The 25989-nt window shown below is 42.8% G+C and overlaps 1 protein-coding gene across 9 annotated transcripts in view; it reads left to right on the top strand.

The window, feature by feature from the left end:
• Positions 1-25989, top strand: part of OBSCN (obscurin, cytoskeletal calmodulin and titin-interacting RhoGEF) — a 745212-nt gene that overhangs the window by 701700 nt on the left and 17523 nt on the right. For all 9 annotated transcript variants that reach the window (XM_029588301.1, XM_029588307.1, XM_029588308.1 and 6 more), the window contains 7 exons: positions 858-968; positions 5385-5552; positions 10436-10558; positions 16705-16872; positions 18263-18383; positions 23006-23245; positions 24884-25107. In XM_029588301.1, the coding sequence (XP_029444161.1) occupies positions 858-968; positions 5385-5552; positions 10436-10558; positions 16705-16872; positions 18263-18383; positions 23006-23245; positions 24884-25107 (1155 nt within the window). The remainder of the gene's footprint in view (positions 1-857; positions 969-5384; positions 5553-10435; positions 10559-16704; positions 16873-18262; positions 18384-23005; positions 23246-24883; positions 25108-25989) is intronic.

Raw genomic sequence — 25989 nt, 5'->3', positions numbered from 1 at the left:
AGAATTTATAACAGAAGGTTTCAGAGGAAATGTGGGAGACAATTAGACTTTAGAGTTTTAAGAACTTCTATTTCGACCCATTTGGCTGAAAGTAGCTATGTGGTATATTACAGCTGGTATCTAACTCTCACCAGAATAAAGAGTTCATTTCCAAGTGCAGATGATAAGTGCTGGTGGAGATTCAGAGAGAAAGGTTCTATGTTACAGATTGGTTGGGGATGCCCCGTTATAGTTCAGTTTTGGAAAAAGGAAAAAAGTGATTCATATATGTGGATTCATATATAAGGATGTCCTCCATAGGGGTGCTGAACACCCCTATGGAGGACATCCTCAAAAAAGGAGAAGTTAGCAAAGCAGTTTCTGGTGGTGGCTGGATGCAAGATTGCAGCGACTTGGAAAAAGGTGGATCCTCCTGATATGACTGGGTTTATGAGGCATACTGGGGAAAATTGATGGCCTTGAGAAATGAGAGTTTTTTCTTTTCATGGGATATGGAAAACATTTGAAAATTAGAACATTATCCAGTCTTAACTAAATAATATCCTAGGAGTGAGATGTATTAAGGAACATACTTGATTCACCCCGGGGATTTGTTTATGGGAGGTGAATTTATGGCACACACATAGCGATTGACTTAATATGATTGCTGCCTTTGCTAGAGTGGAGGCAGACATGAGAGGATATGGGGATGGGGTAGCAGAAGGGGACAAAAAAGAGGGGAATGTTTTTATCCACATTTATGATGATTATGAAGAGTATATGTTCTACTTTGATAATTTGGAGTGTTTTATCTTTTATAACATGCAAAACAGGTTGGCCTAGTGTTTCTAAAGTGCATTTTTATTTTGCTTTTCCAGCACCTGCTTTTGTAGAAGAACTCACAGATCAGACTGTCGTCCTAGGCCACTCAGTTACTCTTTCTTGCCGAACGTCTGCTCATTCAGCTGCTGAGATTGAGTGGTTTAAAGGTGAGATATACCCTTCTATTACTATCTGGAGTATCTGTCTTTTCATAAGAATAGATTTCCTTTTCCTTCCATAAATTCTTACAGTCATCAGTAGTCCCTCGAGTTGAGAACAACATCCGTCAGGCTTGGTGGATCTTCAAATGACTAAGGAGCCCAATTCTTGATGCACAATTTCTTAGGCAGTGGGAGCGTGTTGTTTGTCAGAGGAATGGAATTTCAGTCCTGAGTTAGTCTCCTTCCTCTGCCACCACTCTTCAGCTGTGCTCAAAGTGGTACACACCTTGACAAACCAGGTGGCACTATAACAAACAATTAGCAACTCGCTAATTGATAAGGGGGCATGGAACAGCTCCCCTATGAGGAAAGGCTACAGAAGTTAGGGCTGTTCAGTTTGGAGAAGAGACGACTGAGGGAGGATATGATAGAAGACTACAAAATCATGAAAGGACTTGAACAAATTAATGTAAATTGGTTGTTTACTTTCTCAGGGGGGTACTCCATGAAGTTAGCAAGTAGCTCATTTAAAACAAATCAAAGAAAATTTTTTTTCACTCAGCACATAGTTAAGGCTCTGGAATTCATTGCCAGAGGATGTGGTTACAGCAGTTAGTGTAAATGGGTTTTAAAAAGGTTGGATAAGTTCCTAGAGGAAAAATCCATAAACTGTTATTACGGTAATTAATAAGCAATAGTAGCTTATGATTTATCTAATGTTTGGGTATTTGCCAGGTTCTTATGGCCTGGATTGGCCACTGCTGGAAACAGGATACTGGGCTTGATGAACCCTTGGTCTGACCCAGTATGGCATATCTTATATTCTTATGCTTCTTTCAGTCATTAATGTAACCACCTCTTTGCTTGAGGGCAATCATGAATATGTCTTTTTACTATTTCTTTTGGCCACATTTGAAACAATGGCCAAAGGAGAGGTGGGAGAAGAGAACCTGGAAAGAGAGGTAACATTTGGACTTACAAACGCAGTGGCTCATCTATCATATTGATTTCTCAATAGTAAAACTTAAATAGTGGTGAATATTGCTTCATGCAGGACATTTTACATTGGTCTGATGGTCGTCTCATTTGATCCCCAGGATTCAATACAAGCACCACTAATTGATGTTCCCCAGGGTTTTAATATACTTTTGGTAATATCCCGGTTTTGCTGCTTTAAAGAAGAGTGGTCAGCATGAGAGCCTTATAAACCAAGACCTTTATATAAGAACATAAGATATGCCTTACTGTTTTAAACCTTTGATGTTTGAAGGTCTTTTTTTTCAACATCTTGTTGCAACCTGAAAAGGGCAGCACTAGCACAATTGACCCCAATGCTGCACTTTTTTATTGATGATACCTCATTGAAAAAGGTGACTTCCAAGATATGGAAGTGCTATCCATACTCTAAAGTCTCCCCATCTATGTAAATGCCACAACAGATGTTCAGCTGGCATGGGGGAGGTAGATAAAGGACCTTCATCCTTATCTTTTTTAAAATATATTTATTGTTTATCAGGTTAAAACATGAAACCATAAAAAATAGGATTAAGATAAAACAGTAGAATTACGGGTAAAATAGTAAAACAAACAAAATAAAGTATATGTCATTAAGACAGAACTTAAACAAAACAAAATTTGCACTGAACACACAATTGAGTAGTACAGAAATATGGGAAAAAGCTGTTAAGAAAAATGCTACAAACATGCCAGTCAAAAAAAAGAAGTTTTCAACATTGATGTAAATGACTTCAAATTTTCTTCCTGATGCAAAACTTCTGGAAATTAATCCCAGAGCAAAGGAGCCACAACTAAAAATGAGCACTCGGGAACTGATGCAAGATGTGCCTGTTTAAAAGAAGGGATGTCCAGAAAGGCTCGCTAAGATGATCTTAAATTTAATGTGGGCTGGTGTATTCGCAGGATGGAATTGGCCCAATTAAAAACTGTCAAAGCCATCTTATAATGAATACACTGCTGAATGGACAGCCAGTGCACATCAATGAGCACTGGGGTAATGGGTTCTCTCCAGTTCACACCAGAGATCAGATGGGCAGCAGAATTGATTTGTAACTGCAATGATCTAAATTCAGAAGATGGCAAGCCCAAATAGGTGGAGTAACAAAAGTCAATCAGGGCAAAACAGAGGCCTCAACAACAATATGAAAATCACTCTCATCGAACCGACATTTTAAACCGGAAAGCACATGTACCTTATAAAAACCTGAGCGAATTATGGATTTAATGTGCTGATGGAAAAACACTCAGATCAATCCAGATAGCAAGGCTCTTATTTATTATTTATTTATTTATAACTTTTCTATACCGAAGTTCAAATAACAGAGTTAATTATCACTCCGGTTTACACTGCAACCATAAAAAACAGTGACAAAGTTGTCTTACATAGAACAGGGGGAGAGAAAAACTTGGATACAGCTTAAGCATGGGGAGTAACGTGTCCTAAACTGGTAAGAACTGATAATCTTGATGCAAGATTCAATTGGAAAAATACTATTGTAACTTAATATGGGTATAATTGGAATGAAAGGCTGATAATTCTCTCTAAATCAGCAAAAAGCTAGGTTTGCCCACATTTAACACAGGTTTATTAAAAGAAAACCATTTATATATAATAGATAGACAAATGTCTAACAGGGTTTCAGTGTGTTTTGGACTTGGACAAAATATTGAATGTCATCTTTGTAAATGCTATAGCCTTCCCAAAGGCAGGAGAGAATTTTACAGATGGGAGCTATAGAAATGTTGAAAAGCAGGTGCAATAAAATTAATGAGCAAAATGTGACAAATAAGGACAATTTGTTTCATTCAGGTGGGTCCCGAAACAAATTGGGGTCCCCAAATGAAACGACTCTTATTTGTTGCATTCATTTTAAATGAATGCATCGGGCCTAGGCCTCGCCTAAAGCATAGGCCGAGGCACAAAGCAGGGCCTGCAGCATAGGCCCAAGTGTGACACCGGAATCTTGGCCTAGGCCCAGGCCGAAACCGGGGAATCAGCCAAGACCCCAGAAAAACTGAAATGAACTTAGCCTTTGTTGGATTCCCGAGGTAAGTCCCGAGGCCTGGGTCTGTGTCCTGACATAATGCCCTCGACCCGGACCCAAGTCTCAACGCTGGGGACTGGCCCAGAGGCCATGTCCAGAGGTCTGGGCCTAGGCCCAGGCCAAAACCTCGTCCTTCCAAAGGCCAAGGCCACAGGAGGTTGCTGTGACCTAGGCTCATGCCCAGGCCCAAGCCCATCACTGCAGCCCAGCCCGGAGTCTGGGTCCCAACCCCAGGCCCAGTGCCGGAGCCTGGCCCAGAAGCAGGGTTCCAACACCTGGGTCTCAGCCCAGGGTCGGGCCCAGGCCCAGATTCCAGGCCTCGGGGCTCCTTTTCTGCATCTTCATTCTTCCTTTCTCAAACTCCCACCAATGACAAAATTCTTTCTGGAACATACATCTCCAAAAACTCTCTCATGACATTCCATGATCTATCTTCCTAAGATATCTTCCTTCCAGAAAGACCCGGTTACTCTGACCTTGGGCCCCTGTCATCTTTCCTGAACAGGATCTCTTCTTCCTTGTCTTTCTTGAAAGCCTGAGCACCCTGACCGTGGACCTTAGCCACTTTCTCAAAACAGGAATGCTTCAGCTTTTCAGCACTCATCCATTGGGAGAAATCACTTCTGTGGACCTTCCCTGAGGAGGTACAAGCCCCTAGTGGTACCCCTGTATGAAGAGATGGGCACCATCGGATTGCAGGCTGTAGACTTACTTCTCTTGATTTCAGTCATTCAGAAATCCTCTTGCATACTCTTCTTCCCTTTATCTTCTTTTCCCTCTGATTCTGTATCACATGAGCACAGCAGTTTTATCAAACCTATGACACCTCCCACTGGAGAGTGCCAAACCTTCTAACTCACTCCCACCCACACTGACCTTACTAGCAGGGCCAGGGTCTGTTGACACCACTGATTCCATACTGCTGGCATACCAGGTCCCTTGAGACTACTGTGGCCGTAACAGTTAAGGGCAACTTCATTAATAAGGAGCAAACTTGGGGGTCCCCTTATACATGCAAACTAAGGGGGTTATTTACTAAAGGTTTTCACCCATTTTGTGCTATGAGGAAAATTTTTAGTAAATAGAGCCCTAAGAAACATCTCTAAGACTTGAAGGGTTGTATTGATTTTTTTTCTCCTAGTCAAATGGAAGGTATTTCCAATTTTAAATGTTAAGAATTTTTCCTCCTGATAAATTACTTTTATTAGTAATATTTACGGCAAGACCTTACATCTATGATGATCTCTGTACTCAGAAATGTTATATTTTTAATTTTAATTTTAAAACTTTTATCATACAGGAATCTAAAGCAGAACTCTCCCAAGTTCCTTTTATGTTTTGATCTTCTTGTCTTTTACAGATGGTTTAACCATTGACGGCAGCGACAGAGTCCTGATCTCATCAACTCTCAAAAACTTTCAGCTTTTAACCATACTTGCAGTTACTGCAAAGGATCTTGGCATTTATGCATGCGTGGCCACTAACTCCTTGGGAGGGGCTTCCACTTGCTGCATCCTGAAGAAGGCTGGTAAGTGCAGAATAGAAATAACTCATGTCCCTCCTCTCTGACATGACTTGCACCTTCCAGTAAATATTCAAAGCACTGAAGCTCAGATGATACAATGAGAGAAAATTACTGTGGGGCCGATGCAATATGGTGCGCTGAGCCGAGTGCACTCTTAGGGGAAGATTTTCAGACCGCGCGAATAGGCGTACTTTTGCTGGCGCATCAGGCGCAAGCAAAAGTACGCGGGATTTTAGTAGATACGCGCGTAGCCGCTAAAATCCTGGATCGGCGCGCGCAAGGCTATCAATTCCGTATGGCCGGCGCGTGCCGAGCCGCGCAGCCTACCCCCGTTCCCTCCAAGGCCGCTCCGAAATCGGAGCGGCCTCGGAGGGAACTTTCTTTTGCCCTCCCCTCACCTTCCCCTCCCTTCCTCTACCTAACCCACCCGCCCGGCCCTGTCTAAACCCCCCCCTTACCTTTGTTGGGGGATTTACGCCTCCCGGAGGGAGACGTAAATCCCCGCGCGCCAGCGGGCCGCTAGCGCGCTGGGACGCAACCTGGGGGCGGGTCCGGAGGGCGCGGCCACGCCCCGGACCGCCCCGGGCCATAGCCACGCCCCCGGGCCCGCCCCCAGAACGCTCCCGACACGCCCCGAAAACGCCGCGCGGTTCGGGCCCGCCCACGACACGCCCCCAACACGCCCCCTCTGCGCGCGCCGGTAGGCCTATGTAAAATAGGCTCACCGGCGCGCAGGGCCCTGCTCGCCTAAATCCGCCCGGATTTGGGTGGATTTAGGCGAGCAGGGCTCTTAAAATCTGCCCCTTAACGTGCAGTTGGATGCGGGTAGAATAGGCGCTAATCAATAGAGATGTGTATCGTGTGATCGATCATCTTAGCGATCGATTTTGGCTGGGGGGAGGAGGGAATCGCATCGTCGCGGTTTTGTTTTTTAAAATATCGTGTAAATCGTAAATTGGGGGAGGGCAGGAAAACCGGCACACTAAAACATCCCTAAAACCCACCCCGACCCTTTAAAATAAATCCCCCACCCTCCCGAATCCCCCCAAAATGTCTTAAATTACCTGGGGTCCAGTGGGGGGGTCCCGTTGTGATCTTCCACTCTCGGGCCACGAGTGCGTTGATAGAAAATGGCGCCGGCGCTACCTTTGGGGGGGGCCTCCTGACCCCCACAAGACTTGCCAAAAGTCCAGCGGGGGTCCGGGAACGACCTCCTGCACTCGAATCGTGTTGCCGTAATGAAAAATGGCGCCGGCCGTACGGCAATATGGCCATATGGCCGGCTCCATTTTGCAAAATTTTTGCAAAATGGCGCCGGCCATATGGCCATATTGCCGTACGGCAAAATGGCGCCGGCCGTACGGCAACACGATTCGAGTGCAGGAGGTCGTTCCCGGACCCCCGCTGGACTTTTGGCAAGTTTTGTGGGGTCAGGAGGCCCCCCCAAGCTGGCCAAAAGTCCCTGGGGGTCCAGCGGGGGTCCGGGAGCGATCTCCTACGCTCGTGACGTCGGGGGACAGGAAGCAAAATGGCGCTGGCGCTACCTTTGCCCTGTCATATGACAGGGCAAAGGTAGCGCCGGCGCCATTTCTATCAACCCACCCGTGGCCTGAGAGTGGAAGATCACAACGGGACCCCCCCACTGGACCCCAGGTAATTTAAGACATTTTGGGGGGGTTCGGGAGGGTGGGGGATTTATTTTAAAGGGTTGGGGTGGGTTTTAGGGATGTTTTAGTGTGCCGGTTTTCCCGCCCTCCCCATTCCCCTCCCCCTTCGTTAGAGGCGATATTTAATAGGAATTCCCCCGATTTATCGTCAAAAATCGTAAATCGGGGGAATTCCTATTAAATATCGCCTTTAACGATTTTTGACGATTTAAAATATATCGGACGATATTTTATATCGATTCACATCCCTACTAATCAATCCCCTAATACAATAAGGGGATTAGCGCCTTTTCAACATGCGTCTAATGCGGAGTGGATGCAATAGCGCTCTTCACATGCAGATGCACGTGAATGAGGCTATTAAGCATTCATTCCACACAGAGGAAAAGACCTCTCGTGGTGGGTGCTTGCCGTGACAGGTCCGATAGGTGCGGTCCGCTGCTGAGGTGAAGTGTGTGTGGGGCTTTGGGCAGTTCGGCAGGGAAAGTTCCCTTCCTCGCCCTGGACTCGGCTGCTCCATGGTTATGCATTAGACCTGTTACAGACCACGAAAACCAACGTCTGGGTTATCGGCGTCGGTTTTCGTGACCGGCATATGGCAGTCATGAAAACCGTTTGGGTTTGCGTTAGCAAGGATGCGCTAGGGTCCCTAGCACATCCTTGCTAACGCGACCCCCTAATTTAAATATTGCATGGTGCCCCCCTTTGGGGCGCCATGCACACATTAAGAGAGCGGGCACTGACTGTTCAGTGCCCGCTTTCTTCGTGACTTTATTGCATCGGCCCCTGTGTCAGCCATTGTAAATTATAAACCTGGTTGCGCATAAGAACATAAGAACATGCCATACTGGGTCAGACCAAGGGTCCATCAAGCCCAGCATCCTGTTTCCAACAGTGGCCAATCCAGGCCATAAGAACCTGGCAAGTACCCAAAAACTAAATCAACTTAATTAATAGCAGGTAATGGACTTCTTCTCCAAGAACTTATCCAATCCTTTTTTAAATGCAGCTATACTAACTGCAGTATCTGGTATGCATTTTGGCAGCTATGGAGAATCCCAAATGAACATAAACTTGAGCTGATTCATTAGGAAATGTTTCTATATTAGAGAACAGGGTGCTCATTGAGAGCAAAACGACAATTCATAATAAAACTATCACTTTGGTCAATTCTGACTAATTAGGACTCTTGATCTTGAATGGTGGGATGTTTGCCAGTTTTTGTGTTCAGTGAATATATGGTTTTCTTCACTGGTGTGAAGTTAGCACGTGTGCTGCATTTATATTTAGAATAGTGACTTGAACTTGTGGTTCTCCATTGATGCAACACCAGACACATTAGGAAACTGGGAATGCTTCAGTTTGTGAAGGTTATCAGAGCCGAAGGGGCACTTTCTCTTCCTCTGTGAAATGTCAAAGACTCACACTCTCACTTTCATGAAGAAGCGAGAATGTGTATATATATATATATATATATATTTTTTTTTTTTAAATTATTTAAAAATGAATATAGTTAAGTTGGTTGGCATAGAACCCCCTTATTTGCCTTTTTGTAACACAGACTGTATCATTTTAGATTTGAATGTCTTAAAGAACCAAAATAATGAATTACTGTATTACTCAAAAAAATCTTTTTTATTTCTCATTTAATTTTTGGAGGGCCTGGTATTTATTTTCTTTACTGTTTAAGACATTAAAGTTGGCAGAAAACAGGTCCAAGGCTCCCAAAGTCTTACTAAAAGAAAGCTTACTGTATTGCATTGTTTCCTAACCTTCTTCTGGAGGCACACCTAACCAGTCAGGTTCCCAAGATTGCCACAATGAATATGCATGAGATAGATATGCATACCCTGGATCTTCAATGTATGAAAATATACATCATGTATATTCTTGAGACAATCCTGAAAAAGTGACTGGTTAGGTGTGCCTCCAGGAGAGGGTTGGAAAACACTGCTATTTTGTGTTCATATTACAACATTAATGCACAAGTGGGCAGTTCAAATCCTCAAGAACCACAAACAGGCCTGGTTTTCCAGATATCCACCATGAATATGCATGAGATAAATTTGCATATGCTGTCTCCTTTGTAGGCAGATATATTTGATGTATAATCACTGGTTATCCTGAAAACCTGTCTGTGGCTCTCGAGGACCAGAGGTGACCATCCCTGTATTAATTTTTCATGCCAACTTGGTCCTTTCTCATGGTGATATTTTTTTTTCTCTGCAGCATTACTAGATTCAGCATTGGTGGGTTATAAAATTAAGTTCTGAATCTGTCCTTGTGCTTTATTTCTTTATTTGATTTCTTTATTTAAAATATTTTTAACCCACCTATCAAAAATTTCTAAGCAAGTAACAAATAAGCAAACATATCTAGAAACAATACACCATCAATAAAAGACAAAATAAAAACGAGAATAAAAAATAGAAAATAAAAAAATAAGGGGCGGATTTTCAGAGCCCTGCTCGCGTAAATCCGCCCAAAACCGGGCGGATTTACGCGAGCAGGGCCCTGCGCGCCGGGAAGCCTATTTTACATAGGCCTCCCGGCGCGCGCAGAGCCCCGGGACTCGCGTAAGTCCCGGGGTTCTCCGAGGGGGGCGTGTCGGGGGGCGGGCCCGGTCGTCGCGGCGTTTCGGGGGCGTGTCGGCAGCGTTTTGGGGGCGGGTACGGGGGCGTGGCTACGGCCCGGGGCAGTCAGGGGGCGTGGCTACGGCCCGGGGCAGTCCGGGGGCGTGGCCGCGCCCTCCGTACCCGCCCCCAGGTCGCGGCCCGGCGCGCAGGAGGCCCGCTCGCGCGCGGGGATTTACGCCTCCCTCCGGGAGGCGTAAATCCCCCGACAAAGGTAAGGGGGGGGTTTAGACAGGGCCGGGCGGGTGGGTTAGGTAGGGGAAGGGAGGGGAAGGTGAGGGGAGGGCAAAGGAAAGTTCCTTCCGAGGCCGCTCCGATTTCGGAGCGGCCTTGGAGGGAACGGGGGTAGGCTGCGCGGCTTGGCGCGCGCCGGCTATACGAAATCGATAGCCTTGCGCGCGCCGATCCAGGATTTTAGCGGATACGCGCGGCTCCGCGCGTATCTACTAAAATCCAGCGTACTTTTGTTTGCGCCTGGAGCGCAAACAAAAGTAGGCTATTCGCGCTCGTTTTAAAATCCGCCCCTAAGTGTGTGCCCTGGAAAGTGAATGAAATAATATTGGCTTTGCATATCTTTCCATGACAGAGATCCCATGCTGTCCAACAAGTCCAGATATCGCCCAAGTGAATGAAGCAGGTGCTCTTGTAATATGGAAACCAGTAGAGTCAAGCACCCCAGTGACATACACTCTGCAGTACAGGAAGGAAGGTAGGTGGCCCGGAATGTTATCCTATCCTGTTGTCATTTCATTCTCAGGTCAGCTGGGAATAGGGACCCTGTGGAAGCTGCATTTACAGTTCCTGGGTGAGAGACTCAGCTATTGCTCAACATACCATATGTATCTAATGGCTGGCTTGTACCAGCTTCCAAGCTAAACCACAGTCTGTGCCTCTTAGGATTATCCCTGTAATGACAATTTGGATGGGAGGAGGAAATAAAAGGAAGAACCCCCCCCCCCCTCCTTCTTTCACTCCCACCCCATGATAGCTGTGAATAAAGGCTCATGGCACCTTAAAGCCCAGTTAGGGCAAGTTTCAATTGAACTGGATGCCCAAAGGAACAAGAGGACACTGCAGGGTAGAAACAATAAACACATAAAAACATTGAGGCAGCTGCTCAATTTTTTCTGGTGTCTGACTGCAGTTTCCATGTCATATAGAATCATTTGAGGGCCCTGCATACTAAGCATTTTTGTCCATAGATACTAAATGTGAAAAAATCTTTAGTACACAGGTCTCTCAGTGGCAATTTTGCATGTTGCTGTGCAGATAAGATGGTTCAGTTCCTGGGCCAGGACTCTCCTGCCTGGGTTTGCCAGGGCTGGGGATACTGCGGAGGTAATGTTCAAAATCCCCAGAGGAGAGAGAGTCTCAGCTATTGTTCAATGGTGACACCTAGTGGCCAAGCTTATGGACTATGTTACCATTTTTTGAGGGGGCTACATTCTGTGGCCTCTGACCAAGGACTGTTGCTGCCATGGATGGGCTAATTAAAATGAAAAGGAATATAAAACTAAAGGAAAAGCCTCCTGGTAGTTGTGAATAAAGGCTAATGGCACTGTAACCCAACAGAGTTGGTTCCAATTGAGTTGGAAGCCTAAAGGACAGGCAGAAACTGCTAGGCTAATAAAAAAAAATACTCTGACCTAACAATGTACTGTACATTTCAGTTCTTCGAGTTAAGATACAGGAAAGTGAAGTTAGTGAAGATGAAATAGGAAAAGTTTCTATGTAAGAGAAGAAGGTATTTATTGAGAAGAAAACATTTCACAATGAAAATAGCACTGTAGTCAATTTTGACTGATCAGTGCTTTTGATCTTACATGGTCGGATAGAAGAAATGGAAGAAATGAAACAGTTCTGTTATGGGTTGGATCTCAGTTGCCCATTCCTGTTACTACTAACCCATTTCATTATCTAACGATAATGTTGTGCTTATGATCTTTTTAGACGAGAGTGCTGCATTTGATATGATTGATCATCAGTTATTGGTTAAGCATTTCGTGATATTGGAATTTGTGCTCCTCCGCTGAACTAGTTTAAGATGTTTCTTACCAACAGAACATTTCAGGTTGACTGGAACCTTAACTCCTCACAGCTGTATCCTCTGTCATGTGGCATCCCACAGAGATGGTTTTCCCTCTATGCTCTTCAACTTGTATTTATTACCCTTAGCCACTTTAACTCAGAACCTGGGATTTAGCTCCTTCTTTTATACAGGCAGCATTCAGATTTTGGCTATGTTTTTACCCAAATTCATTAGATTCTCTTGACAGTTTTAATAATTGCCTGACTGAAATTGCCAATTGGCTTCACTCTCACAAGTTGAAGGTCAGTCCTGATAAATCAGAAGCAATGCGGTTTGACAGGAACATGGATTATAAAATTATTCCCATTTTCTCAATGGTTGGTTGTCCATTCAAATTAAAGATGTTACTAGCCTAGGGATTAAGCTGGATCCAATGCTCACTTTCACCTCTTAGGCTTCTAATCTCATTTAACAATCCTACTATTTTTTGCTATTTATCCACCAATTTAGGGCTATGTTAGATAAACATTACCTAAAAGCCATACAGAGTAATGCTTTGAAAATTCCAGTGGGAGCACTGAGAGGAGAGGATCACCTTGCTGGTGGCTGAAAGGAATCAGTAAGTTTTTGCCTGGGACATTGTCTTTTTCAAACGTATTGGGGCAAAGTTAACTATTTGGGAATATTATTTAGTGTGTTTGTGCTTTTAATAGTCAGTAAGGCAGTGAATAAACAAGTTAGACTGTTTGTATTTTTAAATGGTCAGTCAATAAGGCAGCTAGTAAGCAGAACTGAGTGTTTGTATATAAACAAATAAAAAAAAATTAGCCAGGAGCTAGAAATAAGCTAGGAGCAGTGTATACCTAAGTAAAAAGGTTGAAAAGTTCAGTTCATTTACTCACATTGGAAAGGTGTTGGGGTAGTGTGATTTGGTTTGATTAGGTACCAAATTTTATAATCAAGAGAGCAGTGAGTCACTCTGACTGACTAACTGAAGTTAGACTGTTTGGATTTCCCAACCCACCCACCCCTAGTTCATCCTTTAATTTATAGGCAGGTGCCACTTTCACAAAAAAAATAAAAACAAAAACTTTATTGAGAGTTTGATCAATCCCTTGTAGGCCATTACCAGACATATAATGAATTCACTAATACATTTAAAGGACGTTAATTAGACACATTCCTACTCCCATAGCAACCTAAAACTTAACTAGGAACTGAACAAAACTGAGATGAAGGCAGCAGCCCAGCAGGAAGAGGGGGGCTTCCCAGTCTTTTGCATCGAGTGTCACATGTATGATTTTTTACCCGCCGGTGAGAAGTTGTACATGTGCATGCGATGCAAAGAGCTCCTGGCTCTCAGAGAATAAGTCCAATCTCTGGAGACTAGAATGGCAGACCTGGAGGAGCTGAGGCAGACAGAGAGGTTTATAGATGAGACCTTCAGGGACATAGTAGCCAAGTCCCAACTTCAGACTGGCAGCCCTGGTGCTGCCTTGGAGGAAGAAGGTCTCATGATTGGAGAGCATCAACCGGGTGCAGCAGGAAAGGATCCTGTAGCAAGGACCTGCTCTCCAGGTGATGCATTGTCCTTTCGCACCGAGGATATCTCCCCAAGGCCTACTGCCCAGGAGGGAAGGGTTAGGTCGGCCGTCATAGTTGGTGATTCGATTATTAGGAATGTAGATAGCTGGGTGGTTGGTGGGCGTGAGGATCACCTGGTAACATGCCTACCTGGTGCGAAAGTGGCGGACCTCACGCATCACCTAGATAGGATTTTAGACAGTGCTGGGGAGGAGCCGGCTGTCATGTACATGTGGGCTCAACGACATAGGAAAATGTGGGAAGGAGGTTCTGGAAGCCAAATTTAGGCTCTTAGGTAGAAAGCTTAAATCCAGAACCTCCAGGGTAGCATTCTCTGAAATGCTCCCTGTTCCACAAGCAGGTCACCAGAGGCAGGCAGAACTCCGGAGTCTCAATGCGTGAATGAGACGATGGTGCAAGGAAGAGGGATTCAGTTTTGTTAGGAACTGAGGAACCTTTTGGGGAAGGGAGAGTCTCTTCCGAAGGGATGGGCTCCACCTTAACCAGGGTGGAACCAGACTGCTGGCGCTAACCTTTAAAAAGGAGATAGAGCAGCTTTTAAACTAGAAAAAAGGGGAAAGCCGACAGTCGCTCAGCAGTGCATGGTTCGGAGAGAGGTATCTTCAAAGGATGCTAATGATGCATTAGAATTAGGGCATCCCGACAGTGAGGTTCCAATAATAAGAAAAGTAGCCCAAGTGCCTATAACTAAAAACTCACCTGAACTAAAAAATTCTAACTTATCCCTATCAATTAAAAAGCAAAATGAAAATACAAACAAAAAACAAACTTTGAAATGTTTGTATGCTAATTCCAGAAGTCTAAGAAGTAAGATGGGAGAATTAGAATGTATAGCAGTGAATGATGACATAGACTTAATTGGCATCTCAGAGACATGGTGGAAGGAGGACAACCAATGGGACAGTGCTATATCGGGGTACAAATTATATCGCAATGACAGAGAGGAGCACCCGGGAGGCGGTGTGGCGCTTTATGTCCGGGATGGCATAGAGTCCAACAGGATAAACATCCTGCATGAGAGGAGTTAAAGGGGCACTTAGAGAAGATAAGGCCATCGCGGAAAGATTAAATGATTTCTTTGCTTCGGTGTATACTGAAGAGGATGTTGGAGAGGTACCCGTACTGGAGAAGATTTTCATGGACTGAACCAAATCACGGTGAACCTAGAAGATGTGGTAGACCTGATTGACAAACTGAAGAGTAGTAAATCACATGGACCGGATGGTATACACCCTGGACCGGATGGTATACTAGAGCACATCATCTCAGACCGGGGAGTTCAATTCATGGCTCACTTCTGGAGAAGCCTCTGCAAAAGACTGGGAATTTCCTTGAATTTCTCGTCCTCATATCACCCACAATCTTTGGTAAAAACACCTCAGACAGAATTTTTGGAGCCATTAGAAATGACGTGTGATCTATTTGCCATATTTTTCTCTCAGAAAATATCTTTTTTTGGACTCATAATTCACCAGCTACCAGCTACCGCATCTTGCTTTCCTGAACAACATCAATTAGAGATGCTATGGAGCAGTTTTGAATTGCCTTCTTCCTCAGAGATTAGTTCAATTCTCTCAGATTTGAAAGATAACTTCTGCCCCTTTAATTTGTACTCTAAAGCACTAATTAAAGTGTTGAGAACAGATGTAGCATTCTTTATTAATTCCATTGTTCATGCCTCTCTGCTCCAGGAAGCTCTGCCAGCCGTGCTTAAGGTAGGTATGGTTCATCCAATTCTGAAAAAATTAGGATCTAATGTGAATGATCCAAACCACTATCGTCCAATCTCACGGCTCCCCCTGCTCAGCAAGATAATTGAGAAGGTAGTCTTTAAACTGTTACAAGAATTTCTAGATAATAAATATTTTTTACATGATGCACAGTTTGGCTTTCCACGAAACTGTGTATCACAGCACTGAATCACTGTTAGTTTCATGTTTAGATACTGTAAGGAAAGGCTTTGATGAGGGTACTCAGTATGTTTTAGTGCTGCTATATCTAACAGCCCGCTTCCAGTGTTCAAGCCCCCTAACTTACTAAAGAATGTCATCAATGCTTTCCCCAGAAGCCTAAACCAAGAGGCCATGGGAGGAGACTTAGGAGAGGGGTACTATAACATTCCAGTCAGCCATGGGAAGATCCTGTGACTGGCCGTACTTACCCTGACTCCCACAGGCCGACACTAGACTCCACTCGCGGCGAGGATGCTACCAGAATGCTCTCAGCCCATTGGGCCACACTTCTTCCTAGGTGCATGCACTCACTCTGACTGCAGCTTTCGGGGTTCATCAGGGAGAAAGATCATCTCAACACTCCTTGATGACATCAGCGCGGTTGGGTATTTAAACCCCAGACACACTCCCTCCCCTAGACGCCTCAACAACAGATCCTCCTACCTTGCAGTGTTGCTACTCCCTGTGCTTAGTCGTACTGTCCCTGGGCCTGTCTCATTATACTGCTATCTTGCCTTGCCTTGTGCATGCTCTTGCTTTCCTCCATTGCCTTGCCTTGTCTGTCTTGCCCTGTCTTATCCCTCAGTGTCTAATTTCTGTCTGTCTTGTCTGGTCTTGATTCCTTGGTTCTGACCTCTCCCTTGGATTTTGACTTTGCTTGCTGCTTGCCCTAACCCTTGGCCTTGAATCAGATATCACTATTCTTTGCCTGCCCTGACCCTTGCCCTGGGCCCAGACATCATCTGCTCCCTGCCTGCCCATACCTAGACTCTCTCTAACCGCTTCTTTAGGGACACTCACCCTAAGCCCTGGAACCCAAAGACTCAACTCACAGGGAATGGGGATGGTACAGGTGAAACTCCAGCTCCAGTTCTAGTAAGGGTGTGTCCACCAGCTGTCAGCTTGGGCCTAGTAAGTTTGCCTACTAGGATGCATCAACCATACCACGGCCCGAGAGTTCACAGTCATGACAGGCATCCTGTATTTTCCACCGGACTTGATGACATACTCTCTGATTATGAGCAAGGTGTGTTCTCCTCAAATCTGAAGAGAAAATATGACCTCCTTAATAACATAAAGAAAAATGGCCAGTAGTAGTAGATCACAAGGAAGAAATCTAAAAATTGCTATCAATTTTATTGCAATTAATCTCTTCCCTTTCACTCTCCTTATATTTTGCTCACTGTTTTCTTCTCTTCCTCGTCTTCTTTCTCCTTATCTCCCCCTTTCCATCCCTCTCCCCCTTTCCTCCAACCTTCTTCTTTGTAGATGGGGACTGGAAGACCCTTGCCTCTGACATCTCGGATTGCTGTTACTGTGCTAATAATCTCTCCAAGGGTCATGTGTATTCCTTCAGAATTACCTGTATCAGTAAAGCTGGAATGGGACCTTACAGCAGTGCATCTGCCAAAGTCAAGATCGGTGAAGGAAGCCAGGGTAAGTCATATAGCCTACTTATATTCTCCAATATCTAAATACATCTTTGTCACCCATTACGCAGGAAATTTTCATAGGCACGTAACACACAGGAAATTCAGCTTTATGTGCGTAAGTGGTTCTTTGAAAATTGCTCTGGCTGGTAATTGTTTGGAAGTCCGTGCATAATTTGATTTTGTATGTAGTTTTACGCACATGCTAAATAGGCGTGCTGTGGGAGGAAGGGGAGAGTTAGGGCAGGATCAGGATTTACGCGCATACGTTTGATTTTGCAAAGTATGTGTGTAAATTCACATGCACAAATTTGTTCCCACTCTCAAGAAGGTGTAAATTTGTGAATGTGTGCCGCACTAGGTTCCTTGCACCCCTACAAATTTTCAAAGCAGATTTATGCATAGTAATCCATTTGGAACATTCTGACTCAAATCTGCGAGTAAAAACAAGTACCTGCAGACTTCAGTCTAGGCAGGCTGTTTGAAGATTACTCTCTAAATGAGCCAAGGTGTGTCAGTTTTGTGGTTACATTCTTCTTATACCCTGCTGCACTTTTACCTTTCCTCCATTTCTCATGGGGTATTTACGTTGATTTTCTTATTTTTCTGTTTGTCTACTTGTATTGTGAACTTACTGTAGTATTTCACAAGTACAATAATAATAATAATAGTAGGCACATAGCATACCAAAAATAAAGCTCTTGCTTTGAAATATCATTGACATTTATTCCCAAGTCTCCAAAATGAAAAGAAATAGATTAGTAAAATCAATTCTTGAGCAGGTTATTCAGATTTTTGAAGGTTATTTTCTTACTTTCATAAACCTTCCAACCCCACCACCCCCATTCCCTACATCAAAAACGTTTTCGCAAGCAGAACTTATTGAAGTCTCTGCATCTACCAAGGCTGGGGGAAGGATTGCCAACTGGCTCCAGATTTTCAGGACAGGTTGATCCAGCCCGGGTTTTACCCTATTACATACAGGGACATGTAGTTCTGACTGATTAATGCATGCCTTAGGAAAATCAGAACTACAAGTCCCTGCATGCAGTGAGGTAAAACCAGGACTGGATCAACCTGTCCTGAAAATCTGGAGCCAGTTGGTAACCTTAGCCGGGGGCCTAATTCTAGGCTTTCCTTGGGTCGTCCATTTCTCACATGAGAGGCTGTATATGCTAGATGTTATATTATATTTACATACAACCTTACTTAAACTGAGCTTCAACTTATCCCCAGTCAGTCAAGTTGACTGATCAGGGTTTTGTATTGTATAAAACCTTTCCCTGTAGGGGATATATGGCTCAGAAAATGTTTTAAGTTGGACACGAACAGTTTGAACAATAAATTGTTGTTTATTTTTCTATATTTGCTCACTGCCTCCTTACCTTTTTTTCTAGCAATTTTGCAATCTGCCATGGCAGAAGTCAAAGGAGTTCTAGATGATAAGAGTGCAACATATGCCCCAGCTGGGATTTCTCCAGCCCACCAAACATATGGTTTCAAAACTGAGATCAAAAGGTAGGAACCAGACATGTGTGGGAGTAAACCCTCTAGCCACTGGTTTGAGACCTGCTGACCTGACACCTTGTCAATTATTGTTCTTCAACTCAAACCCCCCCCCCCACCCCACACACACATGGGAAGTGGCTAGCACAGTCCATGCTATGCAGGGATGGCATGGGAAGGCTATAACACAAGGCTCCCTTGGCAAAAGATTTTCCATGATAATCACCCAACAGGAAATTGCACACCAAGTCACACATTTTAGTAGAGAGGAGGATAATGGCTAAATAGCTCATTAGCTTCCATGGTGCTAGGGCTGGATTGGGATAAATACTGTGATTTCAGACTCACAGTAGAGTTTACTACATAGTCACATTTTAATACAAAGCTCCCATGGTAAATAAACGAATGCTTTTTTGAAATGTCCTGAGGAAGAAGCATCATCCTTTAGACACATCTTTTCTCATATATGGATAAAAAAGTTAAACTTCTTGCCTTTTTGAGTTTTCAAATTGCTCTTTTACATAACTTTTGGTGGGCCAGCAAAACCTTTTTAAGATGATCAACCTCAAAGATTGGAGAGTTCAAATATGCACTGATGCCCTATAAGTTGGGTGCATATGCCACTCTACAGTGCCAGACACTTTAAAGACACAAACAAGATACCGTTCATAGCAAAGAATAAACCAGCAGGAATTTTGACTCATACTACCCATAAGGGTACTTTGAGAAGGTTTTCTATGAAACCAGACTAGTTTGGTGGAGATGAAGAAATAAAGATAATTATGGAACAATGAGTTTGCACTGATCAGTCTTTTAGGAATAACTAAGGCTGTTGAAATGCTAAAAAGTATGTTAAAAGTCAGCATTAAGTTTCATTTCTGTCTTCTGGGCTCAATTTCAAGGAATCATGAGGTCCATATCCAAAAGCATTTAGCTAGTTAACTCAGAAGTTAAAATGCTAAAATGGGTGGTCCAGGGGCGTGTCTGCGGTCCAGGGGTTAACTCAGAAGTTAACCAGTTAAATGAATATTTTGGCATATATCTAGCTGGCTAACAGGCCAATACAGTACAGCGCGCTCCAACAGAGCGCACTGTTAACCTACACTTGCACACACGTTTTCCCTTACCACTTATTCAGTAAGGGGCAGAAAATACGCGTCCAACCCACGGCACCTAATAGTGCCCTCAACATGCAAATGCATGTTGATGGCCCTATTAGGTATGCCCATGGGATACAGTAAATAAAATGTGCAGCCAAGCCGCACATTTTACTTTCAGAAATTAGCGCCTACCCAAAGGTAGGCGCTAGTTTCTGCTGGCACCAGGAAAGTGCACAGAAAAGCAGTAAAAACTGCTTTTCTGTGCACCCTCCGACTTAATATCATAGCGATATTAAGTCAGAGGTCCCGAAGGGTGTATAAAGTAAAAAAAAAAAGAAAAAAAATTTAAATTGGGCCGGCGGCTGTCAGGCCGAAAACCGGACGCTCAATTTTGCCGGCGTCCGGTTTTCGAGCCCGTGGCTGTCAGCGGGTTCGAGAACCGACGCCGGCAAAATTGAGCGTCGGCTGTCAAACCCGCTGACAGCCGCTGCTCCGGGTCAAAAGGAGGCGCTAGGGACGCGCTAGTGACCCTAGTGCCTCCTTTTGCCCGTTTCTACTGCACAACCTAATTTACATACTGAATCACGCGCGCCGGGAGAGCGGGCGTTCGTCTGCTCTCCCGCGTTTTTACTGAATCAGCCCGTAAGTTAGGGGAGTTTTGAGGGTGTAACTGGGAGGAGTTGAATTAGCCAGCTAAGTTAACCTACTAACACTAATATTCAGAGTTAACTGGACGACTTAGCTGGCTAAGTCTGGTCAGGCTAAAAAGCTGTCCTAAAGTTAGGGGGGTAGATTTAGCTGGCTAACTTTAAGATAGCCAACTATATTCAATAGTACAGTTTCACTATTGAATATGCCTCCAAAGTTAGATGTATACATTTATCCTGATAACTTTGTTAGCCAGACTGTGTCTGAATACGGACCTCCATATGACTTATAAGAATCTAGTCTTAGCATATATAAAATAAAATTCTAATGCCAACCAATTGGAAAATGTTATGCAAACAAATTAACACATTGGTGTGTACGTTTATTTATTTATTTTATTTAACATTTTTCTATACCAACCTTCATGGTTAAATACCATATCAGGTCGATTTACATCGAACAGAGGTAAACTGAGATAAAGGAAACAAAAGTTACATTAAACGAGGACCGTGAACTTGGAGGCTTAGGTAGCTGGAAGAAAAAAGGCCCGAAGAGGGCATCAACTTAGATTAAGTTAAAGGGAGACATAACAAAATTTCAGACTAGTGTTAGTCCACATATTAGAGGAGGTATCCATGCCGTTCCGGTAATCAGGGGGGGAGGGAGGTTCCATTGTTCGAGAGTAGATTAGAAGCAGTGACGTATTTAACTGAGTGGAATGGCTCAGAAAAACTGAACTAGGGGTTTACTTTACATAGTCTAGAACATAAGAAATTGCCATATTGGGTCAGACCAAGGATCCATCAAGCCTAGCATCCTGTTTCCAATAGTGGCCAATCCAGGCTACAAGTACCTGGCAAGTACCCAAAATCTAAGTCTATTCCATGCTACTGATGCTATTAATAGCAGTGGTCATTTTCTAAGTCAACTTGACTAATAGCAGGTAATGGACTTCTCCTCCAAGAACTTATCCAAACCTTTTTTTAAATCCAGCTACACTAGCTGCAATATACTTCTAATATGAGATATCATATAATAAAAGACTAACAATTTTTCTCTTACTGGCTGTTGGTATTCAGTGTTTACTAGCACTTCCAACATTTTTTGGCAACCCAGATGGGACTTTGAGAAGGGGGAGGGGGCGTGGCAAGCATGGCATCCCCATTTGGTGAGTAAAAGGACCTTTCCTTTTCCTTTTCACGGGGAGTACTCTGTAACCCCCTTTCCCCATGTAAGGAAACCCACTGATTTGGGCATTTTTCATCATGCCAACAGCAAAGAGTCAAATTTGACTTTTAGATTTTAGGAATTTTAGGTTTATCCCCAGATACATAGGGCAGACACCCAGGTACTGGAAGCCTCCCCTAGTAGATTCAGAGTGAGTGTAAGGTCGATATACATGACTTTGGTGGTTCCATTGCAGGGTTAATCAGTGACAGTTAACTTTTGGATATGACATGATTGAGTAATCCTCAGGGTTCAAATCCCTGGGAAGGAAATCTCCATAGTAATAATGAGACAAGCAAAATATTAAGTTTCTCAGGTCAGTGTTAGTGTTTTGGAACTCCAGTGTGAATGTATGCTTGAGACTAATTGTCTGTTTGTTTTCTCAGGGTTTAACCATAAGTTTAAATCTTGGATAATGCATGAGTGATCCAATTTTATGTTTAATTGTCCTTTGGAGTCCTGATTCTTCCTCCCGTAAGTTCATGATAAGCTTGCTGCACAGAGGCAGGGTTAATGGAACCTTGTTGGCTGGTTCAATGTATTTATTTACTTATTTATTTAGGATTTTTATATACCGACATTCTCGATACAAATATCAAGTCAAGTCGGTTTCCATAGAACAAAACTGTCGCGGCTAAGGCGTTACATTAAACAGGCGTTACATAAAACAGGGTTTCTGAACATAAGAACATAAATATTAAATAGACAACAATAACTAATCTACTTTTATGTAGCTCTCCACCTTTCTTCTTCATGTGTCAGCGCTAGCAAAACCTACACTTCTGTTGCTTAATAGGAAAAGAGGGGTATGTTTAAAGGAGTGCTTCTTGTATGTGTTGGCTTGTGCAAGAAGAAAAACTATGTATTTAGGATGATATTCTGTAAAAATATATTCTGTAAAAATATGAATATTTTATGGTTAATATATTTAATGAAGGTAGCATATTACCTATGAAACCCGTTATTTTTGTAAAGCCTGTTGCTGTTAAATGTTCTAATATTTATACTGTTATATGTAAAGCCTGTTGCTAATTTACTGTTTCACTGTACACAGAGGTGATGTATAACTATACGTACCACGGTATAAAAGAATCTATAAATAAATAAAATAAAAATATTCTTTCTCATTTTTCTGCGTCCGGTATATGTATTTTTTGCACAGTATCTATGACTTATCTGTTTTGTCATTTTCTGTGCTTAGCAAGTTGGAAAATAAATCCATTTCAGGTTTTTCCTTTGTCTTTGTGTCTCTCATCTTTTGAGATTAATATTCTTCCTGACAATTTTTCTTCTCCAGCCCAAATCTATTCTACTAATTTCCTTTAAGAAAACGTGGAAAATACAATAATTGTTATGCATAAGAAAGATAGAACTAAAGCACAATGTAGGAAATAAAGTCTGAGAAATGTTACTGTACATATTTTACTCAATCATAGAAACAAAACTTAATGCTGACCTTTAATGTACTTTTATAGCATTTTGGCAGCCTTGGCTATTTTTACAAATCTGATCAGTGCAATCTCATTGTGTGGTAATTATCTTTATTTCTTCACCATCACCAAACTAGTCTGGCCTCACAGAAAACCTTCTCAAAGCACCCTTACACTACCACAAGACATTTAGGCTTTGAATTTGTTCTTTCATTTTTTATTTCCACAGAGGCCGTTTCAGTGTCGTAAGGCAATGTAGAGAGAAGTCAAGTGGAAGGTTGCTTGTTATTAAAATTATTCCCTATAGACCAGAAAATAAGCAATCTACCCTCACAGAGTATCAAATCTTGAAGAAACTCCATCACACCAATATTGTACAGTTGCATGGAGCCTATGTGAGCCCCCGGCATCTGGTACTGATCCTAGAGCTGTGTGAGGGGCAGCAGCTGCTGCATTGTTTGGCTGAAGGGTAAGATTACATTCTGTTTTATCTGCTTTTGTTATATTGTTTTTTTATTTTTATGTGGGCGTGCATGATGAATGGAGGCAGGCTGGATTAAATGATTCTACATTTTCGACTAGTAGCTATAATCTACTGCTTCCCCCTTTTCTTTCCCTATGCCCTTTCTATCTAAACCTACTTCACATAACAACTGAAGTCATTACCTTTAGTTTCTCAACTACATGTTTTCTAACATTTCCTACTGCTTTGCTTTCCTCCCCTCGCTCTCTTTTAGGGACTTGAACTTCACACCCTTTCATTCTGTCACATTTCTTAATTTGCACTCTCTTACCATACTGCAAGGGGCAAGTCTCAAAGAGATTTCCAGGGGTAAAAAGCATTTATTTCACAACACTACAGTTTCCAATTTTATCAGCAGTGAGATTATTTGTTTGTTTGAATAAGTTATGAAGACAGTGTCAGAATTTTACCACTAGCAGCTGGCCAACCAAATGCTTCCTTAAGAGACCTATGTCAGACTTACTCCTAGAAATATTAGCTTTACCGGTACAATTATTTATTTCTCAGCCCTGTCCTCTCCCCTGTCACTAATGAAACAAAAAAAAGACCTTTTCTTTTCTGTGGAATTCCATTCCATAGGAATTGTGGATAGTGGGGGACTATTTAAGCTTTTGGAAACTATGCAAAACGTGACTTTTTTCTCTGCTGTTAACTGATCTTAATTTGTTTTATGCCAACTTCCTTCTGCTGGATATTAATTGCACTATTAGGTCTGATAATATCACTTTTAATTTATTGTTCATATTTGCATTGAATTTTACAATTCATTTTCTTAATTTTTTTGTTATATTTTATGTATTGTTTGTTTTCACTGATTATATTTTATGTTGAATGTATTTTACTCTGCCTAGAGCTATTGGCTGGATAAACGGTCTAAAAAAACAATACACAAATAATGAATAATTAGTAGAGGATAAGGGTATTTGTCTAGCCAGATATGTCCAATTTTTGTCATATTTGAATGAAAATATCTGTATCTAGAGCCAATCTTCTTTATTCCCATATCTCCTTTATAATGGGTAAATGGATGGGTCCCATTCTGATGACACTGTGTTGTCTATTTGTATTAAATATAAATGTAATATTGTAAATTGTTTCTCACTTAGAGCATTAGTTTATGAACAAGTGGGTTAAAAATTTCATAAATGAATGGATGAATTTATCAACCAATTCTGATAAAATTTGAAATGGAGTCAAGTTTTCTTTCCATAGGTCCCTCGAATTGCAAGGCCCTAAGCTGTAGCTTAGTTAACATATGCCTTCATACAGCACTGTCTATAACAGAGTTCTAACAATAACAATAGCTTTGTTCTTTCATAATCCTTTTGAAAACATTCAGAAATGAAGTTGGTGTTATCACGTCATTTCCCTGTGTGTGTGTGTATGTGTGTATATATATGTAAAATGTGATTTTGCCACAATTTAATAGATCTTAGAAAGGAGACTTGGTACGGGAAACAGAGCACTCTTACTCTTTAGCTGAAATGCATCAGTGCAAAGGAATTTGTTAGAAGACAGGCCATGGAAAAAAATGTTTTGTCTTCTTCTGAAAGAGGATGAGCTAATCAATCTGTTTCTATTCAGGGCATCCTATTCAGAGCTGGAGGTCAGAGATTATCTGTGGCAGATGCTCAGCGCTGTGGAATTCCTCCATGCAAACCAGATCCTTCATCTGGACCTGAGGTCTGAGAACACCATAATTACCGAGCACAAGCTGCTCAAAATCTTAGACTTCGGCAGTGCACAGATTTATACTCAAGACAAAGTCATCACCGTAGACAGGTTCCGGGACTTCTTGGAAACTATGGGTGAGTATCTCTGTTATAAGTACATGGTCAGTGTGTCAGATTGAATATACTGGTTTGTTGCTCTTGGCCTTTTTGGCTTAGATACAAATGTAGGAGCTGAGCTATGAGCCGAGTATGGTCCCTTCTCAGCATTTCGGCTGATTCTGGAATAGAGTGGAGGAGTAGCCTAGTGGTTAGAGCAATGGGCTTTGAACCAGGAGACCAGCATTCAAGACCCACTGTTGCTCCTTGTGACCTTGGGCAAGTCACTTTACCCTCCATTGCCTCAGTTACAAACTTAGGCCAGGATTCTTCATTCCATGTGGAATGATGAACCCTGCGCTATAGGGGGGCGGGGGGGGTGAAGCAGGGAGCAGTACGGCGATAGCCTGCAGCCTGCCGCACCACAGCGGTGTGGTTTCGCCAGCCACAGTGCGGCCGGCTTCAGGCTATCACAGGCATAGTGCTACCGTAAAAGGTGGTGCTATTCCCCGTGCTATTGTCGGCGACAATGTTTGAAACATTATCGCTGGCAGTGGTGCTGCCGCCAATTTCCATAATTCCCTCCCTAACTCCGCCCCGACTCCTCCCTTCCCCCTAATTTAAATCTTACCGCTGTGATAAGGCCCTAACGCGGCTTGGAAAATAACCCCTTAGATTGTAAGCCCTCTGGGGATAGGGAAATACCTACAGTACCTGAATGTAATCTGCTTTGAAGTGCTGAAAAAAGTATGAAAAGCGGAATATAAAAAAATCTAAATAAAATATGAATAGTGTGTATGTGCATTTATGTGTGTGTTGGAGGATGGGAATTATTAGGAATGCAATAGTGGAATGACCATTGTCAAAAAAACAGGAGGATTAAAAAAATTTCTAGATTGTAACTGTTTTGTGGAGATTTAT

The sequence above is a fragment of the Rhinatrema bivittatum genome, chromosome 2, assembly GCF_901001135.1.
Source record: "Rhinatrema bivittatum chromosome 2, aRhiBiv1.1, whole genome shotgun sequence".
Lineage (NCBI taxonomy): Eukaryota > Metazoa > Chordata > Amphibia > Gymnophiona > Rhinatrematidae > Rhinatrema > Rhinatrema bivittatum.
The sequence above is the reverse complement of the archived record's forward strand: the minus strand, read 5'-3'. Positions and strand labels throughout refer to the sequence as shown.